General features: G+C 38.3%; 1 protein-coding gene across 7 annotated transcripts in view; it reads left to right on the plus strand.

Annotated features, from left to right (window-relative positions):
- PSD3 (pleckstrin and Sec7 domain containing 3) overlaps positions 1-21,573 on the plus strand; it is a 619,599-nt gene that overhangs the window by 535,121 nt on the left and 62,905 nt on the right. For all 7 annotated transcript variants that reach the window (XM_066234423.1, XM_066234424.1, XM_066234425.1 and 4 more), the window contains one exon: positions 8,467-8,537. In XM_066234423.1, the coding sequence (XP_066090520.1) occupies positions 8,467-8,537 (71 nt within the window). The remainder of the gene's footprint in view (positions 1-8,466; positions 8,538-21,573) is intronic.

Raw genomic sequence — 21,573 nt, forward strand, 5'->3', positions numbered from 1 at the left:
TGTAAACCCTTTGCAGACCACCCACAGAAAGCAGACTTTGCCCGCCTGAGATACACCATCAACTGCCTCAGTGATACAGAACGTAGAGCTTGCTTCCTACCAGCGTAGCTTCTTTCTTCATCCTATAAGATAGATACTTTAAGAATTTTGCCCAAATTTTGGATACTGTCATTAGGGAAATATAGAAGCTTTAAAAATGTCTTGTGCAGAGGCCCTGGCCGGTTGGCTCAGCGGTGGAGCGTCGGCCTAGCGTGCGGAGGACCCGGGTTCGATTCCCGGCCAGGGCACATAGGGGAGGCGCCCATTTGCTTCTCCACCCCTCCGCCGTGCTTTCCTCTCTGTCTCTCTCTTCCCCTCCCGCAGCCAAGGCTCCATTGGAGCAGAGATGGCCCGGGCGCTGGGGATGGCTCTGTGGCCGGCTCTGTGGCCTCTGCCTCGGGCGCTAGAGTGGCTCTGGTCGCAATATGGCGACGCCCAGGATGGGCAGAGCATCGCCCCCTGGTGGGCAGAGCATCGCCCCTGGTGGGCGTGCCGGGTGGATCCCGGTCGGGCACATGCGGGAGTCTGTCTGACTGTCTCTCCCCATTTCCAGCTTCAGAAAAATGATAAAGAAAAAAAAAAAAAATGTCTTGTGCAGGTCATTGCTGGCAGGTATTATTTGTCATTTTTTAAAATTTGTTTATTGATTCGAGAGAGAAATACTGATTTGTTGTTCTACTTATTTTGTATTCATTGGCTGACTCTTGTATGTGCCCTGACTGGGCTCGAACCTGCGGCGTGTTGGGACAATGTTCTAAACAACTAAGCTACCTGGCCAGGACCCACCATGTCTTTGTAAAATCATTTTAGTTAGTTATCAACATTTTAAAAAATTAAGTATAAACAACCTTTTTTTATAACCTCTCCTGAAAAATCAGAATGGGTTGGTTCTATTGTCCAGGGTGGTCCTTCATTGAGCCTGACGGGCAACTGTTCGTTTAGGTCAGGGTGTGCGTCCTCTGGTCTCCAGGAACAGCTGGTAATTTAGTACAGTATCACTGCAGCGTTGAGCACTATCCTGGCTCCTGTAAGCATTTAATGTTGTAACACCCTATGTGTTGTGCTCCATACTATTCCTACAAGACCATTCAGTACTCATGGGATAAAATGACTGCCTAAATCTTCTGCATCAGACACTATTTAACATTTAGTTCATCATATTCTATATTTCTGATTTCACACTCACCGAGCAATCTAGGGGTTCTCATGGAGAGTGATCTATGTGGGTGTGTATGTGTAGTACAGGGGCGCTCCTGATTTTGAATCTCAGTTCTTATACTCCCTGACCTCAAGCCCTATAGATATCTAAATTTACTAATCATTGATATGGAGTTAAGAAGTTTAGCTGGTCATAAAGCTGTTTTCAATATTAGAGTAATTCATATACAAATAAAAATAAATAAATATGTCTTGTGCCTTCTACAAATCAAATCTAGATGCATCCCAACTGTATTAGTATAGAAGAGCTTTTCTGAGCACATCTTTGTCTAAAGTACAACAAGGCGTTGGATTTATTTTGGAATGCTCTCCTTGGTATTGCATTATATTTTAAATGTCTTTCTCACTCTGGCCAGATAGCTCAGTTGGTTAAGAGCATCATCCCGAAGCACAGAGGTTGCCAGTTCAATCCCTGGTCAGGGCACATACAGGGACAGATTGATGTTCTTGTCTCTTCCCCCACCCCTTGCCTCTCTCACTAAAATAAATAAATAAATAAATAAAATTTAAATCTTTCTCCATTATTATGAGGAAACCGAAGGTATTTTGCACAGAACTATCACATCCTCATATTTCCCCGTTTTCTAACCTTCACTGTAAGACTTCAGGCCATGCATGACTAAAGGATTCTTTCTCATTATTGTGGATATGGCTTACTGGCTTTCTTGACTCTTGTGGGGGTGATGGTATTTTTGTCAAGGGAAGAATGCTTTTCAAGCCAACAGGAGAGGGTAGTATATATAGTAAAAGAACAAATAAGCAATGTGCATACTGTGTCTTTCTATGCACGTGGTCCTTCGGGTATTAAACTTGAAGAAAACAGAAAAGTAGATGATCGGGGAACCCAGAGTGAGAAGCGGTCAAAACATGATGAAATTTTCATGTAGAAAAAAACTATCTGCCCTTTGAATAAAATAAAACATTGGAACAGTAAGATCTTAAACACAGTCTGTTCTCAGTTCAGTTCAGAAGAAATTAAAGTTGGAAAGCACAGCATGCAATTACAAACTTTTGCCTGAAGTTTATACCTTTTGATGGATTAAAAAATAAAACTTTATTTCTGATAGATATCCATTATTACTCTTAACTGAATATTTTATTGCTTAGGAATATTTTATACCTTTCTCTTCACAAACGAAGGGTGATGACCTGTGTGCTCATTCCCAGTTATTCCTTTAACTATTTTACAAAGATCAGTGGTAATAATTGAAGCCAAAATATTGTTCATTCTACTTTATATTTCCAAAAAGAGTTCTTCAAATGTATAATAAAGGTGAGATGAGAATATGAATAATAACTACTTTTTAATATTGAAGATTTAATGATATTTCCAATATCACCCATCTTTAGAACAACAGCCAATTTCTTTACAGAAATATATATTCTCTGTGTGTGTAACATAGAATAACAATCATAGAGGCCTGGTTACATTTTTTTTTTTTGTTTCTTTCTTATTTCTGCCTACAGTGGGTAAGAAACAGCCCCAAGCCAGGGCTTATAGGGAGTGGGTACTGGTTCATTTATACAGACTGTTTGCCATGGGTATCCCTTCAATCCTGATTGGACAGTGTTTTTTTCTGATAGGTCAGTTTCCACGCTGAATCAGCTCTTCAATAATTTCCATTTCATCCCTATATCTGAGAGTTAACCAAGACATTCTAGCCTGAGTCTGGTTTAATTGCTCTTTCCCTGTGTTGGGGAGGGGGAAATTCTTCCTCTAACCTTCTTGAGTTCTGATGGCTGGACTGATTAGAAAACTGACACAAGACCAGATTAACAGGAGAAAAGTCAATATAATACATGCAGACAAAGATCATAAAAGATGACCTCAGAAATGATGAACCAGCCACAATGAAAAGTATTGTTACTTTTTGAACAAATTTCTAATGAAATGATAGGATAAAGATAGATTTTGGTGCTCATTAATGAGGAATCTAAACAAAGTGTGGGCTTGGGTATTAAGTCAACAAAGGAGGACAAGGGGTGTTATGTAAGCTTTTTGGTCCTGGATTTCATCACTTAGTGATAAGAGTGTTCCTCTCAGGCCTACTGGAACAGGCGGGCACCCTTCAAGGGGGAGGTTGACTTCCCACACGCAAGGAGACAAACGGTCAACATGCCTTTCTTGCACTGGCTGCTTACCAAGTAACTGTCAATCAAAGTAATCAGTGTGCTATTGTGGGATATTTGGGGACAGGCTGCCCTAGTCCCCAACACCTGCAGAGTGAAATTGGTCAGTGCAGTTGGTAACCAAGAGTTGGAAGTTAGGTGGGGTCTTAGAGTCCACATCTATAAAATGGAATATATAATAATGGCTCCCTCATAGAGCTGTGGGCTAATACACATCAAGTTTTGGAGCAGTGCTTTAAACGGTATGTTCTCAGTGAAGGTTAGCTGCTGCTGTTACTACTATAATTATCATTGCTTTTAGCATTATTACTCTGCAGAAATGTTGGGCGGTTAGCAGCAGAGAGGGAAGACATGGAGGTGGTGCCTCAGGTCTGAAACCCGTAGCTGTGAGTGAGCAGGAATGCCCGTGACACTCCTGGAGTTCAGTGAGATTAGAGAACGTGCCTGACTTGTCTTCCCCTCCTGTCTCGTTTTCTCCTTTCCCTGCACCCCACATCCACCTCGAGCGGGCAGCAGCCTGACCATTGCAAAGGGTCGTCACCTGCAAAGCTTTTCCTTCTTAATGTGCCCTTAGAACATGTTTCCTTATCTGAAGTGCCGGGTACACTGTCTCTGAGACCCTTACACAGGTAACCTCCTCAGGAGTTTCATCTACCTCTTAGAACTGCGGATGTAGTTAATAACGGAAACATTAACATGAAATAGAGGCAATAATCTCTAACTGAAAAGGTTGTTCAGCTCAGATAGAATGTACATTTATAATCTAGCCCAGTGCCTAGATCACTGTAGTATAGGTGCTCAGTTAACATTATTGCCTTCCTCTTACTTTCCACTTCTTTATCTTAATTTATCCTGCACCTCTATCTATATTTTGGCCTTTTTCTCTCATCTTGGGAAATTATAATAACCTCCTTACTGTTGTTCCTTTTTCTGACTTGTTCTGTCCTTAGCCTATATCTTCTATATCTTATTCCAAATGAATTCTCATGAGATTACAAAATTTGTGAATAATTTTTTTATAAGAAGAGTAAGTAAAAAGAACTGGATAATCTATTTTTGGCCATATGACAGCCTAGGAATTATAAAACTTCTATTATAAAACATCTGAAAATGATAAAAAAAAAAACTATTTGCAAATCTATGGAGGGACCCTAACCCTGGGCTGCTAACCTCTCGGGGCACCTCTGGGTCTGGGTGCCCAGGGAGGAGGACTGCAGGTAGAATTACAGAGCAATTAGCACAGAAAGGCCAAAAAGCTGGAGAATAGGAAAGAGCATGGAATGGAGTGAGAAGTTAGAGTCACAGAGGTTACAGTAGTGGACACAGTGGAGGAGAGACGAGAGTCAAAGGTACAATGACTGGAAGCATTTAGAAATGATGTTCAAGAAGTCTAAAGAGCCTGACCAGGCGGTGGCACAGTGGATAGAGCATCGGACTGGGATGCGGAAGACCCAGGTTCAAGACCCCGAGGTCACCAGCTTGAGCATGGGCTCATCTAGTTTGAACAAAAAAGCTCACCAGCTTGAGCCCAAGGTCACTGGCTCAAGCAAGGGATTACTCAGTCTGCTGAAGGCCCACAGTCAAGGCACATATGAGAAAGCAATCAATGAACAACTAAGGTGTTGAAACACACAATGAAAAACTAATGATTGATGCTTCTCATCTCTCTCTATTCCTGTCTATCCTTCTCTCTGACTCTGTCTCTGTAAAATTAAAAAAAAAAAAAAGTCTAAAGAAAACCAAGGTGGGTTTTTTGATTTTTTTAATTGATTTTAATTGATTGTGTTTATGTAGATTCAAGTGTCCCACTGAATACACCCCCCCCGTTGTTCCCCTCAATATTCCTTTTGCCCCCCTCCCCCTCATGTCCTCCCCCTTTCCCTCCAGGATTTGCTTTTCTGCTCTCTACAACGCTGGGTTATGTATATATCAATATAATTTCACCAATCTCTTTCCCTTCTCTGATCCCATCCTCTCATCCCCTTTCCCTCTGGTCCCTTTGATCCCGCCTCTGAAGGAAACCAAGTTTTTAAATTTAAAACCAAAAATTTTAATTTAAAAAAACCTATACTTAGACGTTATGTTCAGACTCAAGATGGACATCCCAACAATGATGGGAGTAAGATTACGGAATAATACCTTCATAAGGAAAATAATTACCAACCTAGAATTTTTAATGAAAAAACACATTTTTATATAAACAAAAATAGGGAAAGGTTCACCACCAAAAGACACTCACTGAAGAAACTTAAATATAGACTTCAAGAAGTAGTTGAAAATGGCCTCCAAAAATCAATCTGAGGTCCAGAAAGCAGTAACTAATAAAGGTAATATAATAGTAAGTGGGACAGTAAATCTAATCCTACAATGGCAGTTGATGAAAAATAATGTCTATTTTAGTAATACTTTAAAAAACTAATGTAATAGATGCCATCATGTAAGGTTGAAGGAAGATGATTAAAATTAAAATATTCAAGATCCTGGTATTTTTAAAAAGAAAGAAAGCAACTGATTATCTTTGGACTATGATTATGCATATTAAAAATAACCATGAAAGCATGGTCTAGTCCATAAAATGGGATCTTTTGATCAAGTTCATAAACACTGTTTCACAATAGACAGCCAGATTTGTTAAAATACATCTACCCACCAACTTCTTTAAAGAGGATACATTGGGATTCCAATCAATCATCTCCCTCATTCCTCGCATTATGTTCATTATGTAATCAGTTACAACTCTTTCCCCAGAGTATATACTTAATATGTGCTATGAAATTAGTGCTAATTTATTCTTCAGTCATCATTATGAGGAACAGTGTCCCTCATTTGTTGATATTTAGCCCAGGTGTTTCACACATGGAGCCTCACCGAGGATGCAAAAGCCATAGAAGCAGAGAGAGAGAGAGAGAGAGAGAGAGAGAGAGAGAGAGTGTGTGTGTGTGTGTGTGTGTGTGTGTCTTTAAAAATCAGGGCAGTGGAGCCTGCCCCTAGAGAGCCTCCCAGCCTGCTCTAGTGCACAGTGGCACTTTCGTTTGCATTCATACCATCCTATAAGATGGAGGTAATACTAGTACCTTATGTTTAGAATTACGGTATGGGTTAAATGGGTTAGTGCACGTAAAATCACTTAGAGCACTGCTTTCCTAGAATTCTAGCTACTATATACTGTTGAGCACTTGCTTCTAAGTTATCTTGTTAGGAACATTGTTTGTTTCATTTAAGTTTAAACAACTGAATTTATTGTGAACATGTACGTGGATTCATAGAGAGGAGGTTTCTGCTTGAAAAGTAGAAAAATAGATTTGTAGATCTTGGAACTGGAGACATCTCAAGATGTCACTAAACTAGTTTTAGGGCTTGGGGAAAGCCTTCAAAATGTAGGACCTATATTTCTCTTATGGAAAACAAAAGTGTTTTTTTTTTTCTAAATTCCTTTCCTGCATTAGCCAGTGCTTTGTCCTAAGTTATGTGGATTATCCACATTTTAAAATGAAGCAGCTGAGGTCCGAAAGTTTGTGGGACTTAGCCAGTTCGGGTCGGCGGTGAGAGAAGAGGGTTAAGGCAAGGTCCAGACCCAGCTGGTCTGCTTTCGAGTCAGGTGCTCCCACCACCAGGGTCCCGCTCTCAATAGCGCCTGCGGCCGTGCTCACTTCTGTGGCCACCTGTTCTCACATCAACCATAACAGTATTTGATATCTGTTGAAAACAGACAATATTTGTTTTATATAGAGATGATCTGTGATCCTACTTGTGGTAGTCGCTTTTTTCTTTATAAATGATCATTTATTTTTGAGTATACACTTTTAAGCCTTGCATAGTGGAAACAGATGGGACATTTTTTTTTCCCCCCCTGGAAATCTGCAGAGCGGATGTTTTGAGTCCTTTTGTGCCAGGTGGCTATCTCTGCATGGTGTTGGCAGGAGCACCCCTGTTCTGAAGGGGATGTACTCACCCACTTTCTAAGACTTAAGAATTCCTAAGTCTTCAGTCAAAGGAGGGTTTAAAGAATTTAAATCTTAATAATACACTTCCTGGTTTAATCAGGTGTCCAAGTTAAAGACAGTCTAAAGGCAGCCAAATAATTGCTAAAGAATAAGAATAACTAGCCTTCTCTATTTCAGTAGACATGGTTAGAAAAATGGCCTTCGTTTTTCTAAAATAGCATTTTCCAGTTACAGATTTTCTTTTATTAAGAATAAATAGTTAAACTGTTTTGCTAATCTCTGCCAGTCTGTCCTATAGATTGTAGGACAGTCTGTAAAAGCTTATCTAAGTCAACAGAGAAATTCTACATTCTTGTAGTCAAGGTGAATAGGAAGAACAGGAATGTAAGGGCTTCTGAAAGAAAAGCCATTTGGAGACATTTTATGAAGGCCCCTGAAGTCTGCCTTGCACTGTGTCTGGTTCTGTAGATTGTAAAGATGAAGGATACCCGGTCTCGGGTCATTCTTCCTAGAAGAGAAATTAGACAAAAAAATTATGTTCCAGTGCAGCAAGTTCTGTACCCAAGGTGTCACAAGTTGTTGTGCGAATGGTAATAATTAAAGTCGTAACCTGGTTGGTGAGCATGTGTGGAAAATGTCCTTTTATATACTGGGACATGTTTATTATAATTTCTAGAAACTTTAGCAAAGCCATAAAGGCCGTGGCAAATGAGCCTTTTAAACATCCTCTAAGGTTGATACGTATTTCCAGTAAGCCTCCTTCGCTGTCCCAGTCTCTGAGTCCTCCAGGTGCAGACTGGACAGCCGTGCCATCGGGGTTCAGGTCTTCTGTCCTCTTACTGCTCATGTGACCAGGAGGGATTACTTCTCTGTGCTTCAGTTTTGTAAAAAACGACAGGAATAGTGCCTGTCTCTTAGGATTAATGTGATGACTAAATGACATAATTTGTGGAAAACATTTTAAGAATACTGCTTGCCACAGTGAAACTCAAGAAAATTTTGGTTCTCCTTGTTAGTTCCGGTCACTGTTAAACCAGGAACATGGAAACACAGTCACTGTGTTGATGATTCAGGCTCTCTTTCTCAATGCTAATTTCTGTCAAATAAAAATTTCCATTTTTTTTTTCCTTTCTAGCTCCAAGAGGAAAGCGAGGATGGAAAACCTTTTATGCTGTACTGAAGGGGACAGTTCTTTATTTGCAAAAGGTAAAAATTAATTATTTAATTTATCAAAACTATGCAATGAAAGACAAGTTACCCCCAAAATGTGTACTTCATGTACAAACACCAAAACACTCATTGATGTCTAAATTCTTTTTTAGATTCTTTTCTGTTTCTAGTAAAACAATTATTTTGGAGATTATACATATATGTGTAATATATATTTTATATTTAGAAGATTTTACATGTGTCAGTATGTGTGTGTTTGTGACCAGAGGGAATAAATAGATGAGCTGTGTTCTTGTTATGTCCAATTAGAAATTTGAATATATGTTTATAAGTTAGACTTCATAAGGTCTGTGCAGGTATAAACCTGTGGCAGCACTTATTCCAGTGGATATAAACTATAAATTAGTTATCTTTTATTTATTGTTATTTAACAATTTTTTCCTTATTTAGTTATTTATCTTTATTTCAATCCTACCTAGATCTATGAATATACATACCAAAACTTATGAGGTACAGCAAAAGCAGTACTAGGAGGGGAGGCTGTAGAGATAAGCACATAAAAAAAGAAAACATTAAATAAACAATCTAACTTTACATTTCAAATAACTAGAAAAAGAACAAAGTCCCAAGTTAGCATAAGGAAGGAAACATTAAGATTAGAGAAGAAATAAATGAAATAGAGACCTGAAGAACAATAAGAAAAAAATCAATGAAACTAAGACTTGTTTTTTTGAAAAGATCAATTAAGTTGACAAAAGTTTAGCTAGACAACTAAGAAAAAAAAGAGAGGAGACTCAAATCAGAAACGAAAGAAGAGATATCACAACTGATTCCACAGAAATGAAAAGAAACAGTTACACCAACAAATTGGACAATCTAGAAGAAAAGATAAATTCCTAAAAACATTCCATCTGCCCAGACTGAATCATGAATAAATAGAAAATAAGAACAGACTTATAACTAGTAATGAGATTGAATTAGTAATCACCAGTTCACTGATAAATTCTACCAAACTTTTATAGAAGAATTAATGCTAATGCTTCTCAAATTCTTCCCAAAAATTGAAGGGAGGAAACACTTCTAAATTTATTTTATGAGGCCAGCATTACCCTGATACCAAAACCAGGAAAAAATACTGCAAGAAAAGAGAACTACAGGCCAATATCCCTGATGAATGTAGATGCAAAAATCCTAAATAAAATACCAGCAAACCAAATTCAGTATCATAGTATAAGGTGCATACATACACCATGACCAAGTAAGACATACTCCTTAGATGCAAGAATGGTTCAATATATGAAAATCAATTAATATGATAAACTACATGAAAATACAACAAAAATTACAAATCACATGATCATTTTCATAGATGCAGAAAACCATTTACTAAAAAACTCAACACCCTTCATGACAAAAAAAAAAACAACCCAAAACATTCAATAAGATAGGAATAACTGGAAATCACCTTACTGTACTAAAGGCCATATATGAAAATCCCACAGCTAACAGAAGACACTCTGTATTTTTGATTGGAGAGTTTATTCCATTTACATTTAAGATAATTATTGGTAAAGAAGGACTTACTATTAGCATTTAGTAAGTTGTTTACTCTTTTGTAGCTTTTTGACCCTCTTTTGCTCTGTTGCTGTCTTCCTTTGTGTTTTATTGATATTTTATAGAAATACGTTTTGATTACTTTTTCTTTTTGTGTGTGTGTGTATGTATTTTCTAAAGAGATTTTCTTTGTACTTACCATGAGGTTTACATAAAACATATTATATTTCTAACTTTAAGCTGATAACAATTTCAGTCATGCACAGAAACTCTACATTTACTTTCTACTCACATACAAAGTTTATGATAATTGATGTCAGTATTTACTTCTTTTTGTATACCCATTAACAAATTTTGGTATTTATAGTTCTTTTTGGTACTTTTCTTTTTTAACATTTGTACTGTAGTTAAAAGTGATTTGTACTGTATTTCATTACTCTGAATTTGTCTATATATTTACCTTTACCAGTGAGATTTATACTTCATACACTTTTTTTTTTTTAAATAATTTTATTTTTTTAATGGGGTGACATCAATAAATCAGGATACATATATTCAAAGATAACAAGACCAGGGTATCTTGTCGTTCAATTATGATGCATACCCGTCACCCAAAGTCAGATTGTCCTCTGTCACCTTCTATTTTGTTTTCTTTGTGCCCCTCCCCCTCCCCCTTTCCCTCTCCCATTCCCCCCTCCCCCCTGTAACCACCACACTCTTATCAATGTCTCTTAGTTTCACTTTTATGTCCCACCTACGTATGGAATAATGCAGTTCCTGTTTTTTTCTGATTTACTTATTTCTCTTCGTATCATGTTATCAAGATCCCACCATTTTGCTGTAAATGTTCCGATGTCATCATTTCTTATGGCTGAGTAGTATTCCATAGTGTATATGTGCCACATCTTCTTTATCCAGTCATCTATTGACGGGCTTTTTGGTTGTTTCCATGTCCTGGCCACTGTGAACAATGCTGCAATAAACATGGGGCTGCATGTGTCTTTACGTATCAATGTTTCTGAGTTTTTGGGGTATATACCCAGTAGAGGGATTGCTGGGTCATAAGGTAGTTCTATTTTCAGTTTTTTGAGGAACCACCATACTTTCTTCCATAATGGTTGTACTACTTTACATTCCCACCAACAGTGTATGAGGGTTCCTTTTTCTCCACAGCCTCTCCAACATTTGCTATTACCTGTCTTGCTAATAATAGCTAATCGAACAGGTGTGAGGTGGTATCTCATTGCTGTTTTTTTTTTTTTTTTTTTTTTTTTTTTTTTTTTTTTTTTTTTTTTTTTTTTTTTTCTTCATTTTTCTGAAGCTGGAAACAGGGAGAGACAGTCAGACAGACTCCCGCATGCGCCCGACCGGGATCCACCCGGCACGCCCACCAGGGGCGGTGCTCTGCCCCCCAGGGGGCGATGCTCTGCCCATCCTGGGCGTCGCCATATTGCGACCAGAGCCACTCTAGCGCCTGAGGCAGAGGCCACAGAGCCATGCCCAGCGCCTGGGCCATCTTTGCTCCAATGGAGCCTTGGCTGCAGGAGGGGAAGAGAGAGACAGAGAGGAAAGCGTGGCGGAGGGGTGGAGAAGCAAATGGGCGCTTCTCCTATGTGCCCTGGCCGGGAATCGAACCCGGGTCCTCAGCACGCTAGGCCGACGCTCTACCGCTGAGCCAACCGGCCAGGGCTTCATTGCTGTTTTGATTTGCATTTCTCTAATAGCTAAAGAAGATGAGCATCTTTTCATATATCTGTTGGCCATTTGTATTTCTTCCTGGGAGAAGTGTCTGTTCATATCCTCTTCCCATTTTTTTATGGGATTGTTTGTTTGTTTGTTGTTGAGTTTTATGAGTTCTTTGTATATTTTGGATATTAGGCCCTTATCTGAGCTGTTGTTTGAAAATATCATTTCCCATTTAGTTGGCTTTCTGTTTATTTTGTTATCAGTTTCTCTTGCTGAGCAAAAACTTCTTAGTCTGATGTAGTCCCATTCATTAATTTTTGCCTTCACTTCTCTTGCCATTGGAGTCAATTTCATAAAATGCTCTTTAAAACCCAGGTCCATGAGTTGAGTACCTATGTCTTCTTCTATGTACTTAATTGTTTCAGGTCTTATGTTTAGATCTTTGATCCATTTTGAGTTAATTTTTGTACAGGGGGAGAGACTGTAGTCCAGTTTCATTCTTTTGCATGTGGCTTTCCAGTTTTCCCAGCACCATTTATTGAAGAGGCTTTCTTTTCTCCATTGTGTGTTCTTGGCCCCTTTATCAAAAATTATTTGACTATATATATGTGGTTTTATTTCTGGACTTTCTATTCTGTTCCATTGGTCTGAGTGTCTATTTTTCTGCCAATACCATGCTGTTTTGATTGTCGTGGCCCTATAATAGAGTTTGAAGTCAGGTATTGTAATGCCCCCAGCTTCATTCTTTTTCTTTAGGATTGCTTTGGCTATTCGGGGTTTTTTATAGTTCCATATAAATCTGATGATTTTTTGCTCTATTTCTTTAAAAAACGTCATTGGAAGTTTGATGGGAATTGCATTGAATTTGTATATTGCTTTGGGTAATATAGCCATCTTGATTATATTTATTCTTCCTAGCCAAGAACAAGGTATATTCTTCCATCTCATTATATCTTTTTCGATTTCCCTTAACAATGGTTTATAGTTTTCATTATATAAGTCCTTTACATTCTTTGTTATGTTTATTCCTAAGTATTTTATTTTTTTTGTTGCAATCGTAAAGGGGATTATTCTTTTGAGTTCCTTCTCAGTTGTTTCATTGTTGGCATATAGAAAGGCTATTGACTTCTGAATGTTAATTTTGTATCCTGCGACCTTACTGTATTGGCTTATTGTTTCTAGTAGTCTTTTTGTGGATTCTTTGGGGTTTTCGATGTATAGGATCATATCATCTGCAAAAAGTGATACCTTTACTTCTTCTTTTCCAATATGGATGCCTTTTATTTCTTTGTCTTGTCTGATTGCTGTGGCGAGAACCTCTAGTACCACATTAAATAAGAGTGGAGAGAGAGGACAACCCTGTCTTGTTCCTGATTTAAGGGGGAAAGCCTTCAGTTTAGTGCCATTTAATATGATGTTAGCTGATGGTTTATCATATATGGCCTTTATCATGTTGAGATATTTTCCTTCTATACCCATTTTGTTGAGAGTCTTAAACATAAAATTGTGTTGTATTTTATCGAAAGCCTTTTCTGCATCTATTGATAAGATCATGTGGTTTTTGTTCTTTGTTTTGTTGATATGGTGTATTACGCTAACCGTTTTACGTATGTTGAACCATCCTTGAGATTCTGGGATGAATCCCACTTGATCATGATGTATTATTTTTTTAATATGTTGTTGTATTCAATTTGCTAGTATTTTGTTTAGTATTTTAGCATCTGTATTCATTAGAGATATTGGTCTGTAGTTTTCTTTTTTTGTGCCATCCTTGCCTGGTTTTGGTATGAGGGTTATGTTGGCCTCATAAAATGTGTTTGGAAGTATTGCTTCTTCTTCAATTTTTTGGAAGACTTTGAGTAGAATAGGAACCAAGTCTTCTTTGAATGTTTGATAAAATTCGCTGCTATAGCCGTCAGGGCCTGGACTTTTATTTTTGGGGAGGTTTTTAATGGTTTTTTCTATTTCTTCTCTACTGATAGGTCTGTTTAGGCTTTCTGCTTCTTCTTGACTCAGTCTAGGAAGGTTGTATTGTTCTAGGAATTTATCCATTTCTTCTAGGTTGTTGAATTTAGTGGCATAAAGTTTTTCATAGTATTCTACAATAATTCTTTGTATATCTACAGTGTCCGTGGTGATTTCTCCTCTTTCATTTTGGATTTTGTTTATATGAGTTCTTTCTCTTTTTTCCTTGGTAAGTCTTGCCAAGGGTTTGTCAATTTTATTGATCTTTTCAAAGAACCAGCTCCTTGTTCTATTAATTTTTTCTATAGTTTTTCTGTTCTCTAATTCATTTATTTCTGCTCTGATTTTTATTATCTCCTTTCTTCGGCTGGTTTTGGGTTGTCTTTGTTCTTCTTTTTCTAGTTCCTTAAGTTGGGAAGTTAAGTGGTTCCCTTGGGCTCTCTCTTGTTTGTTCATATATGCCTGAAGTGATATGAACTTCCCTCTTATCACTGCTTTTGCTGCATCCCTTAGATTCTGATATGTCGTATTGTCATTTTCATTAGTCTGTATAAATCTTTTGATCTCTGCACTTATTTCTTCTTTGACCCATTCATTTTTTAAAAGTATGTTGTTTAGTTTCCACATTTTTGTGGGATTTTTTTCCTCTTTTTTGCAGTTGAATTCTAGTTTCAAGGCTTTATGATCAGAAAATATGCTTGGTACAACTTCAATTTTTCTGAATTTGCTGATGTTGTTTTTGTGGCCCAACATATGGTCAATTCTTGAGAATGATCCATGTACACTGGAGAAAAATGTATACTCAGTCACTTTGGGATGAAATGTCCTGTAGATGTCTATCATATCCAGGTGCTCTAGTGTTTTGTTTAAGGCCACTATGTCTTTGTTGATTCTCTGTTTGGATGACCGATCTAGAGCCGTCAGCGGTGTATTGAGGTCTCCAAGTATGATTGTATTTTTGTCAGTTTTTGTTTTAAGGTCAATAAGTAGCTGTCTTATATATTTTGGTGCTCCTTGGTTTGGTGCATATATATTAAGAATTGTTATATCTTCTTGATTCAGTGTCCCCTTAGCCATTATGAAATGGCCATTTTTATCTCTGAGTACTTTTCCTGTCTTGTAGTCAGCATTATCTGATATGAGTGTTGCTACACCTGCTTTTTTTTGGATGTTATTTGCTTGGAGTATTGTTTTCCAGCCTTTCACTTTGAATTTGTTTTTATCCTTGTTACTTAGATGAGTTTCCTGTAGGCAGCATATAGTTGGATTTTCTTTTTTAATCCATTCTTCTACTCTGTGCCTTTTTATTGGTGAGTTTAATCCATTTACATTTAGTGTAATTATTGATACTTGTGAGTTCCCTATTGCCATTTTATATCTTGCTTTCTGTTAGTTTTGTGTCTTGTTTGATCCTTCTCTTTCGTTTTTCTATCTTTTGTTTTTATTTGGTTGTATTCCATACATCTTTCCTCTGTTGCTATCTTTTTTATCTCATGTGCTTCTGTGGTGGTTTTTTCAATGGTGGTTACCTTTGAGTAATGAAAAGGGTCCCTACCCTGTTCATTGTAGCAAACTATTTTGTGAGTACTTTTGCACTCCATCGTCCTTTGCTACTGTTAATCTCCATCTTCTCCCCCTCTTTCTTTTTGTTGTTGTCACAGTTTAAATTTGGTTTTATTGTGTTCTTCTTGGAGCTTTTACTTGTGGCTCTGTTTTTTTTTTGTTCTTTGTATCTGATTGGAGAACCCCCTTTAGTAATTCCTGGAGTGGGGGTTTTCTGATGATAAATTCCCTCATCTTTTCTGTATCTGTGAATGTTTTTATTTCTCCTTCGTATTTGAAGGATAGCTTTGATGGGTATAGTATTCGTGGCTGAAAGTTTCTCTCTTTCAGGACTTTAAATATTGGGGTCCACTCTCTTCTAGCTTGTAAAGTTTCTGCTGAGAAATCTGATGATAATCTAATGGGCCTTCCTTTATATGTTGTATTCTTCTTTTCCCTGGCTGCCTTGAGAATTTTTTCTTTGCTGTTGGTTTGTGTCAATTTCATTATGATATGCCTTGGAGTAGGTTTGTTGGGGTTAAGAAAACTCGGTGTTCTGTTTGCTTCTTGAATTTGAGGCTTTAGTTCTTTCCACAGGCTTGGGAAGTTCTCATCTATTATTTGTTTGAGTATGTTCTCCATTCCATTTTCTCTCTCTTCTCCCTCTGATATACCTATTATTCTTATGTTATTCTTTTTGATGGAGTCAGATAATTCTTGTAGGGCTATCTCATTTTTTTTAATTTTTGAGTCTCTTTCTTCTTCTCTCTGTTGTGCCTCAAGTTGCTTGTCTTCTATTTCACTAATCCTCTCTTCTATCTGACCTGTTCTATTAGCTAAGCTTGTTACTTCGTTTTTCAGCTCGTGAATTGAGTTTTTCATCTCTGTTTGATTTGTTTTTATAGTTTCAATTTCTTTGGACATATATTCTTTGTGTTCATTGAGTTGTTTTCTGAGCTCCCTAAATTGCCTTTCTGTGTTTTCTTGTATATCTCGGAGGATTTTTAGGATTTCTATCTTGAATTCTCTGTCATTTAGCTCCAAGGTTTCCAATATATTAAATTTTTTCTCCATAGATTTTTCCTCATCTAGCTGTGTTACCTCTCTTTCTTTTGTATCCATGATATTCGATTTTCTCTTCCTTAATGGCATCTGAGGGTGGTTTTGTTGATAGTATTAATGAGATTTAATAAAGAATAAAAAGTTAAGAAAAATAAAAAATCAAAAAGAGTTGTTTTTTTTAAAAAAAATTAATAATGAAATAAAGAAAAATAAAATAATAATTTTTAAAAAAAGGAAATTATTCCCCCCCTCCTTTTTTCCTCTCCTCTCCCCTTTTTCTTGAGAAAATCTTGTGGTGAACTGTGAATTATAACAAACAATGCCTGTGATGGAGGTCCTGAATTGGGGAAAAGTAATAAAGGGGCAAAAAAAAAAAAAAGGAAAAAAAAAGGGGGGGTGGTATGGACCCACAAAAAGCAAATAAGGAAAAAATTTGGGTCAAGAATAAAATGATTTGCTTTTAGGTGTTGGTGTTGTCTAAGAGTTATGATGAGAGGAATAAGAGAACAGAAAAATGGGGGGACAAATTAAAAAAATACTATTGTATTTAGTGGAACAAGAACTAGATAAAATGGAGAGCCAGGGGTGGGAGCACTGCTAGTGAGTTAAAAAGGTGAAGTAAAAACCCCCCAAAATGCCACAAACATAAGTTTGAGTCCCAGATAAGATAATTTGTTTGTTATTGAGGTTTGAATGAGAGGAAATGTAAAGGAGAAAGGAAGAGACTAATATAGAGGGAGAAAAGAAAGAGAGAGAGAGAAAAAAAGAGGGAACCAGTAAAAGAAGAAAAAAGAAAGGAGAGAGAGAGAGTTAAGGGTTTTGGAGTGCAACCCTCATAGAGAGAAAGGAAGAGGAGAAAAAAGATAATGGGAGATGTAACACTTATGGGTAGTGTTGTTCAAGGAGAGGAGAGAGTAAGACCGGCAGAGAGTTAATCGGCCAAATTGGAGGAGGAAAAAAAGTATCAAGAATGAAGATAAGAGAAACAAATGAACAAATATAATAAAATGGGATAGGTTATAAAGTCTGCAGATTATTCTTGATTTTGAGAGGTTATCTTCTTGTTTTTTCTTTTCTCTCCCTCTTCCTGGTCGGTGACTCTGTACCCCAGGTTCTGCCCCTTTGGCACGCTCAGGTAGAGGTTTGCAGTTGATAAGTCTCTATGGCAATGTCATGTATTGTGCTTTAGTCTCGTTGGGAGTCAAGGCTCATTAGCTTTCATAGGCTCCGACAGTGAGAGAGTCCGTGTTCCTGGAGCCTTTCTCCTAGTCTTTCCTTCCTCAATTAGTAGCCTGATAATCCAGCTATGGGGTTGTTGCTGCCTCTGCCTGGATAGTAAGAGGTTCAAAGAGCTGGCAACTCCCCACTCTATTTCCACTCAGCACAGGGCTCTGGGTAAGGCTCAGTCAGTCAGAGCTGCTAGCATAATCAGGCGGGCTTTCCGCCCACTCAAAGACCTCTGGCTCTGCCACTCTGTCCGGTAACACAGGCAGGCACCCACTTCCGGGGTGCTTGGAGGAAACTCTCATTCACTATCTGCGCGCTCAGACCAGGATATCCGGCCAGTAGTCTCACGCTCTGAGTGAAACCCCCAACCGCATGGAAATTTGCAGCGCTGGAATTCGCTCTCGCTCCGTCCCCGTGCGCAGCTTTTGCAAGGCGCTGGGGCGGCCCGAGATTCCGCTTTTGCCCACACAAAGGCCCCTGACTCTGCCCCTCTGTGCGATAACACGGGCGCGCCCTGCCGAGGCACTCGGAGGAATCGCTCACTACCTATCTGCGCGCGCACACCAGGATATGAGGCCGGCCGCGTTTCCCTGAGTGAAACCCTCACCAGCACGGAAAATTTCCACCGTTGGAATTAGTTCTCGCTCCCTCCCGTGCGCAGCTTTCCCAGGGCGCTGGGGCTGCCCAGAGATTCTGCTTTCAGCCCACAGAAAGGCCTCTGACCCTGCCTCTCTGTGGGGCAACACGGACACCCACTTCTGGGGCTTAGGAAGAGATCTCTCGCCCACTAACTGCGCACCAACCAGGAGAACGGGTAAAATGGCTGCCCCGTTTGTCTTTCTTTGTTTGGGTTTGGCGCGAGTGTTAGCTTGTATTGCCCGGCTTGCCACAGGAACAGTTTTTCCTCCGCTAGGATCTCCGTGCCACAGCCTGGTTCGGCCTTTTGTGCGCGGCCTGGATGTATTCACCCCCTTTGCCCGCCTCAGTTTCTATATTCACAGTTACCAGAGAAAGCCGCCCTGTTTAGGTTAGTGAGGAAGGCGGAGCATTTCTTACTCCCTATTTCCTTCAGGATTTGGTTATATATTTAGCCAGTTTTTCACTCGACCATACCTTCGGGTGTATTGTGAAGCATCTGGAGGCTCCAAGTATAGGTTTTTCTGTTTCTGGTTGAAGATCTTGTTGAGTTTTGGGGGAGATTTATCGGTATCGCTTCCTACTCCGCCATTACTCTGACGTCATCTCCTTCATATACTTTCATACTGCTGTTTCATTTCCTTTCAATTCACATTCTTGTTTTGTTTTCATTGCATATTCTTGTAAGGCAGGTCTAGCAGTGATGAACTCCACCAGTTATTGCTTATCTGGGAAAGTCTATATCTCTCCATTTTTAGAAGACTAATTTGCTGTATATACTATTCTTGGTTTGCAGGAGTCTCCCCAACCCAGCATGCTAAATATATCATTCTGCTCTCCTGACCTGCAGAATTTCTGCTGAGAAATGATATGATAGTCTTAATGGAGTCCCTTGACAAATCATTCTTCTCTTGCTGCTTTCAAAATTCTCTTTCATCCTTGACTTTTGACAGTTTGATTATAATGTATTTCAGTGTGGATATCTTTGGTTTATCTTGATTTGAGACTTTTGGGCTTCTTAGATCTGAATGTCCATTTCCTTCCTCAGAGCTGGTAAGTTTTTGGTTATGCAGCAGCAAACCACCCAGTTCTCCCTTGTTCTGAGTTGCAGCTAGGCATTCAGAGTATTCCAGATTGCCATCAATGCCCCAAGTCAGATGAGACAGATAAATTTCTCTTGGACAGCTCTCTGATGAGCCAGAATGCCAGACATACACTCTGTTCTTCCTCCTTCCCAAGAGAGAAACCTTAGCTTGTGTATCTTTCTCCCAGTCTTTGTTCTTTTTACCCATTTGATTGCAGCTGTTCTTGGGCTTGGGCTTGCCTGGAATACTACAACTTCTTAACTGCATTCTTGCATTCTCATAAAGGTATTTTGGTCTGAATATCACTGTTAAATTGGTAATCCTGTAAGGGAACAAGAACTGAGACACTTCTTATTCTGCCATGTTATTGATGTCATTCCTAGGAAAACATTTTTAAATCTGTTTGAACTATGATATAGTATTGGCATCCTTGTCTTTTTACTCTATTTATTATCATAAACATTTTTAAATTAAAAAATTTGTAGAAGCATATTTTTTGGTCAATTTTGTATCTGATAACTATAAAATACTAAGTCATATGGTTTTATTTTTTTCCCTCTTACTCGGGATTACAAAAGCATTCATTATAATTACTTAAAATATTATCCATTGAGTAGACTTACCATAATTTAATATTTCTCCTGTTTTTAGACATCCTCACTTAGAGTTTTTCCACAGTTAGAATTAACTGTATAATATATATATTTGTGCACATATCTGTTTATGTCCTGAAGATAGATTACTGGTATTGCTATGGAACACAGGGACAGGGTAGGAACTGTTTAAAAGTATAGGCATACCTTGGAAATGTTGCCAGTTTGGTCCAGATCATTGCAATAAAGTGAATATTGTACAAAAGAAAATCACACAAATATTTTTGTTTCTCAATACATGTAAAAGTTATGTTTACACTACACTATAATCTATTAACTAAAATATACTGCTCACAAAAATTAGGGAATATTTCAAAATGAATATGAAGCGATAAAATATCCCCTAATTTTTCTAAGCACTGTAGCATTGTCTAAAAAATATGTCCATACCTTAATTAAAAATACTTTATTGCAAAAAAAACCACAAAAACGCTATCATCTGAGCCTTCAGCGAGTTGTAATTGTTTTGCTGGTAGAGGATCTTGCCCAGGTAACATCAAAGATCACTGATCACAGGTTGCTGTAACTAATACAATAACAGAAAAGTATGAAATACTGCAAGAATTATCAAACTGTGACACAGACAGTAAGTGGGTAAATGCTGTTGCGAAATGGCACCAACACTCTTGCTCTCTGCAGGGGTGCCGAAACCTTCAATCTGTAAAAACACAGTGTCTGGGAAGCGCAATAGAGTGAAGCACAAAGTGAGGTGTGCCTGTGTTAAGATACATTTATAAATTCTGGAAAAGTTGAATGAGGTTTTTCATTCCCAATAGCAGTTTAGGACAATATCTATCTGTCTCACCACAACTTCTTTTTTACCACACTAATCTTTTAATATTTGGATGTTTAAAGAAAAAGATTTCATTCATTCTTGAGTTTTTAGTTTTGAGTGCACAAACGCATGCCCTGACACACCTCCCACACTTCTGTAGATGCCTTTCCACACTTGTGTTTCTCTGGGAGTCCTTCCCTTAGGGTGCCACCTGCAGCACGGAATCAGATGGCATCCATAACTCGAACCACTGAGACAATAATCTGCTTTGGAATGGAGGGATAACTGTTGGGGAAAAATATATTTGATTATTTTTATTTAAACATTAATGCCCTGTATAATAAAATTGAAGGAATTATTCTCTTCTTTAATGATTTTATTTATTGATTTTACAGAGAGAGGAGAGGGGTGGGAGAGTGAAAAGTATCAACTCAGAGTTGCTTCACTTCAGTTGTTCATTGCTTACTTGTCATATGTGCTTGACCAGGCAAGCCCAGGTTTGTACCAGCAACCTCAGCGTTCCAGGTTGACACTTTGTCCACTGTGTCCACCACAGGTCAGGCAGGAAATACTTTTTAAAACCAACCTTTTTTAGGAGTTCACCCAACTTAATATTTGAAAGGACCTTGACTGTACTGTATTAAATCCTGTATCAACATTCAGCATGTTGCCAGAGCAGCATTGGAAGGAACTTCTATAATTCTCGCTTGTTGTATTTCTCTATTGGGACTTTTTTCAGATGTCTAGACTGGGAAGAACCATATCTAACACAAATCCTTTTTTTTATTCCTTTTGGACTGGATTAGATAAGGATATTGGAGCATGGGGTGCTTCACCTTGGACCAGAGCGCTCTTTGTGGGTAAATAGCCTTTGCAGAGAAAGGTGT

Source organism: Saccopteryx bilineata, chromosome 6 (genome assembly GCF_036850765.1).
Source record: "Saccopteryx bilineata isolate mSacBil1 chromosome 6, mSacBil1_pri_phased_curated, whole genome shotgun sequence".
Taxonomy (NCBI): domain Eukaryota; kingdom Metazoa; phylum Chordata; class Mammalia; order Chiroptera; family Emballonuridae; genus Saccopteryx; species Saccopteryx bilineata.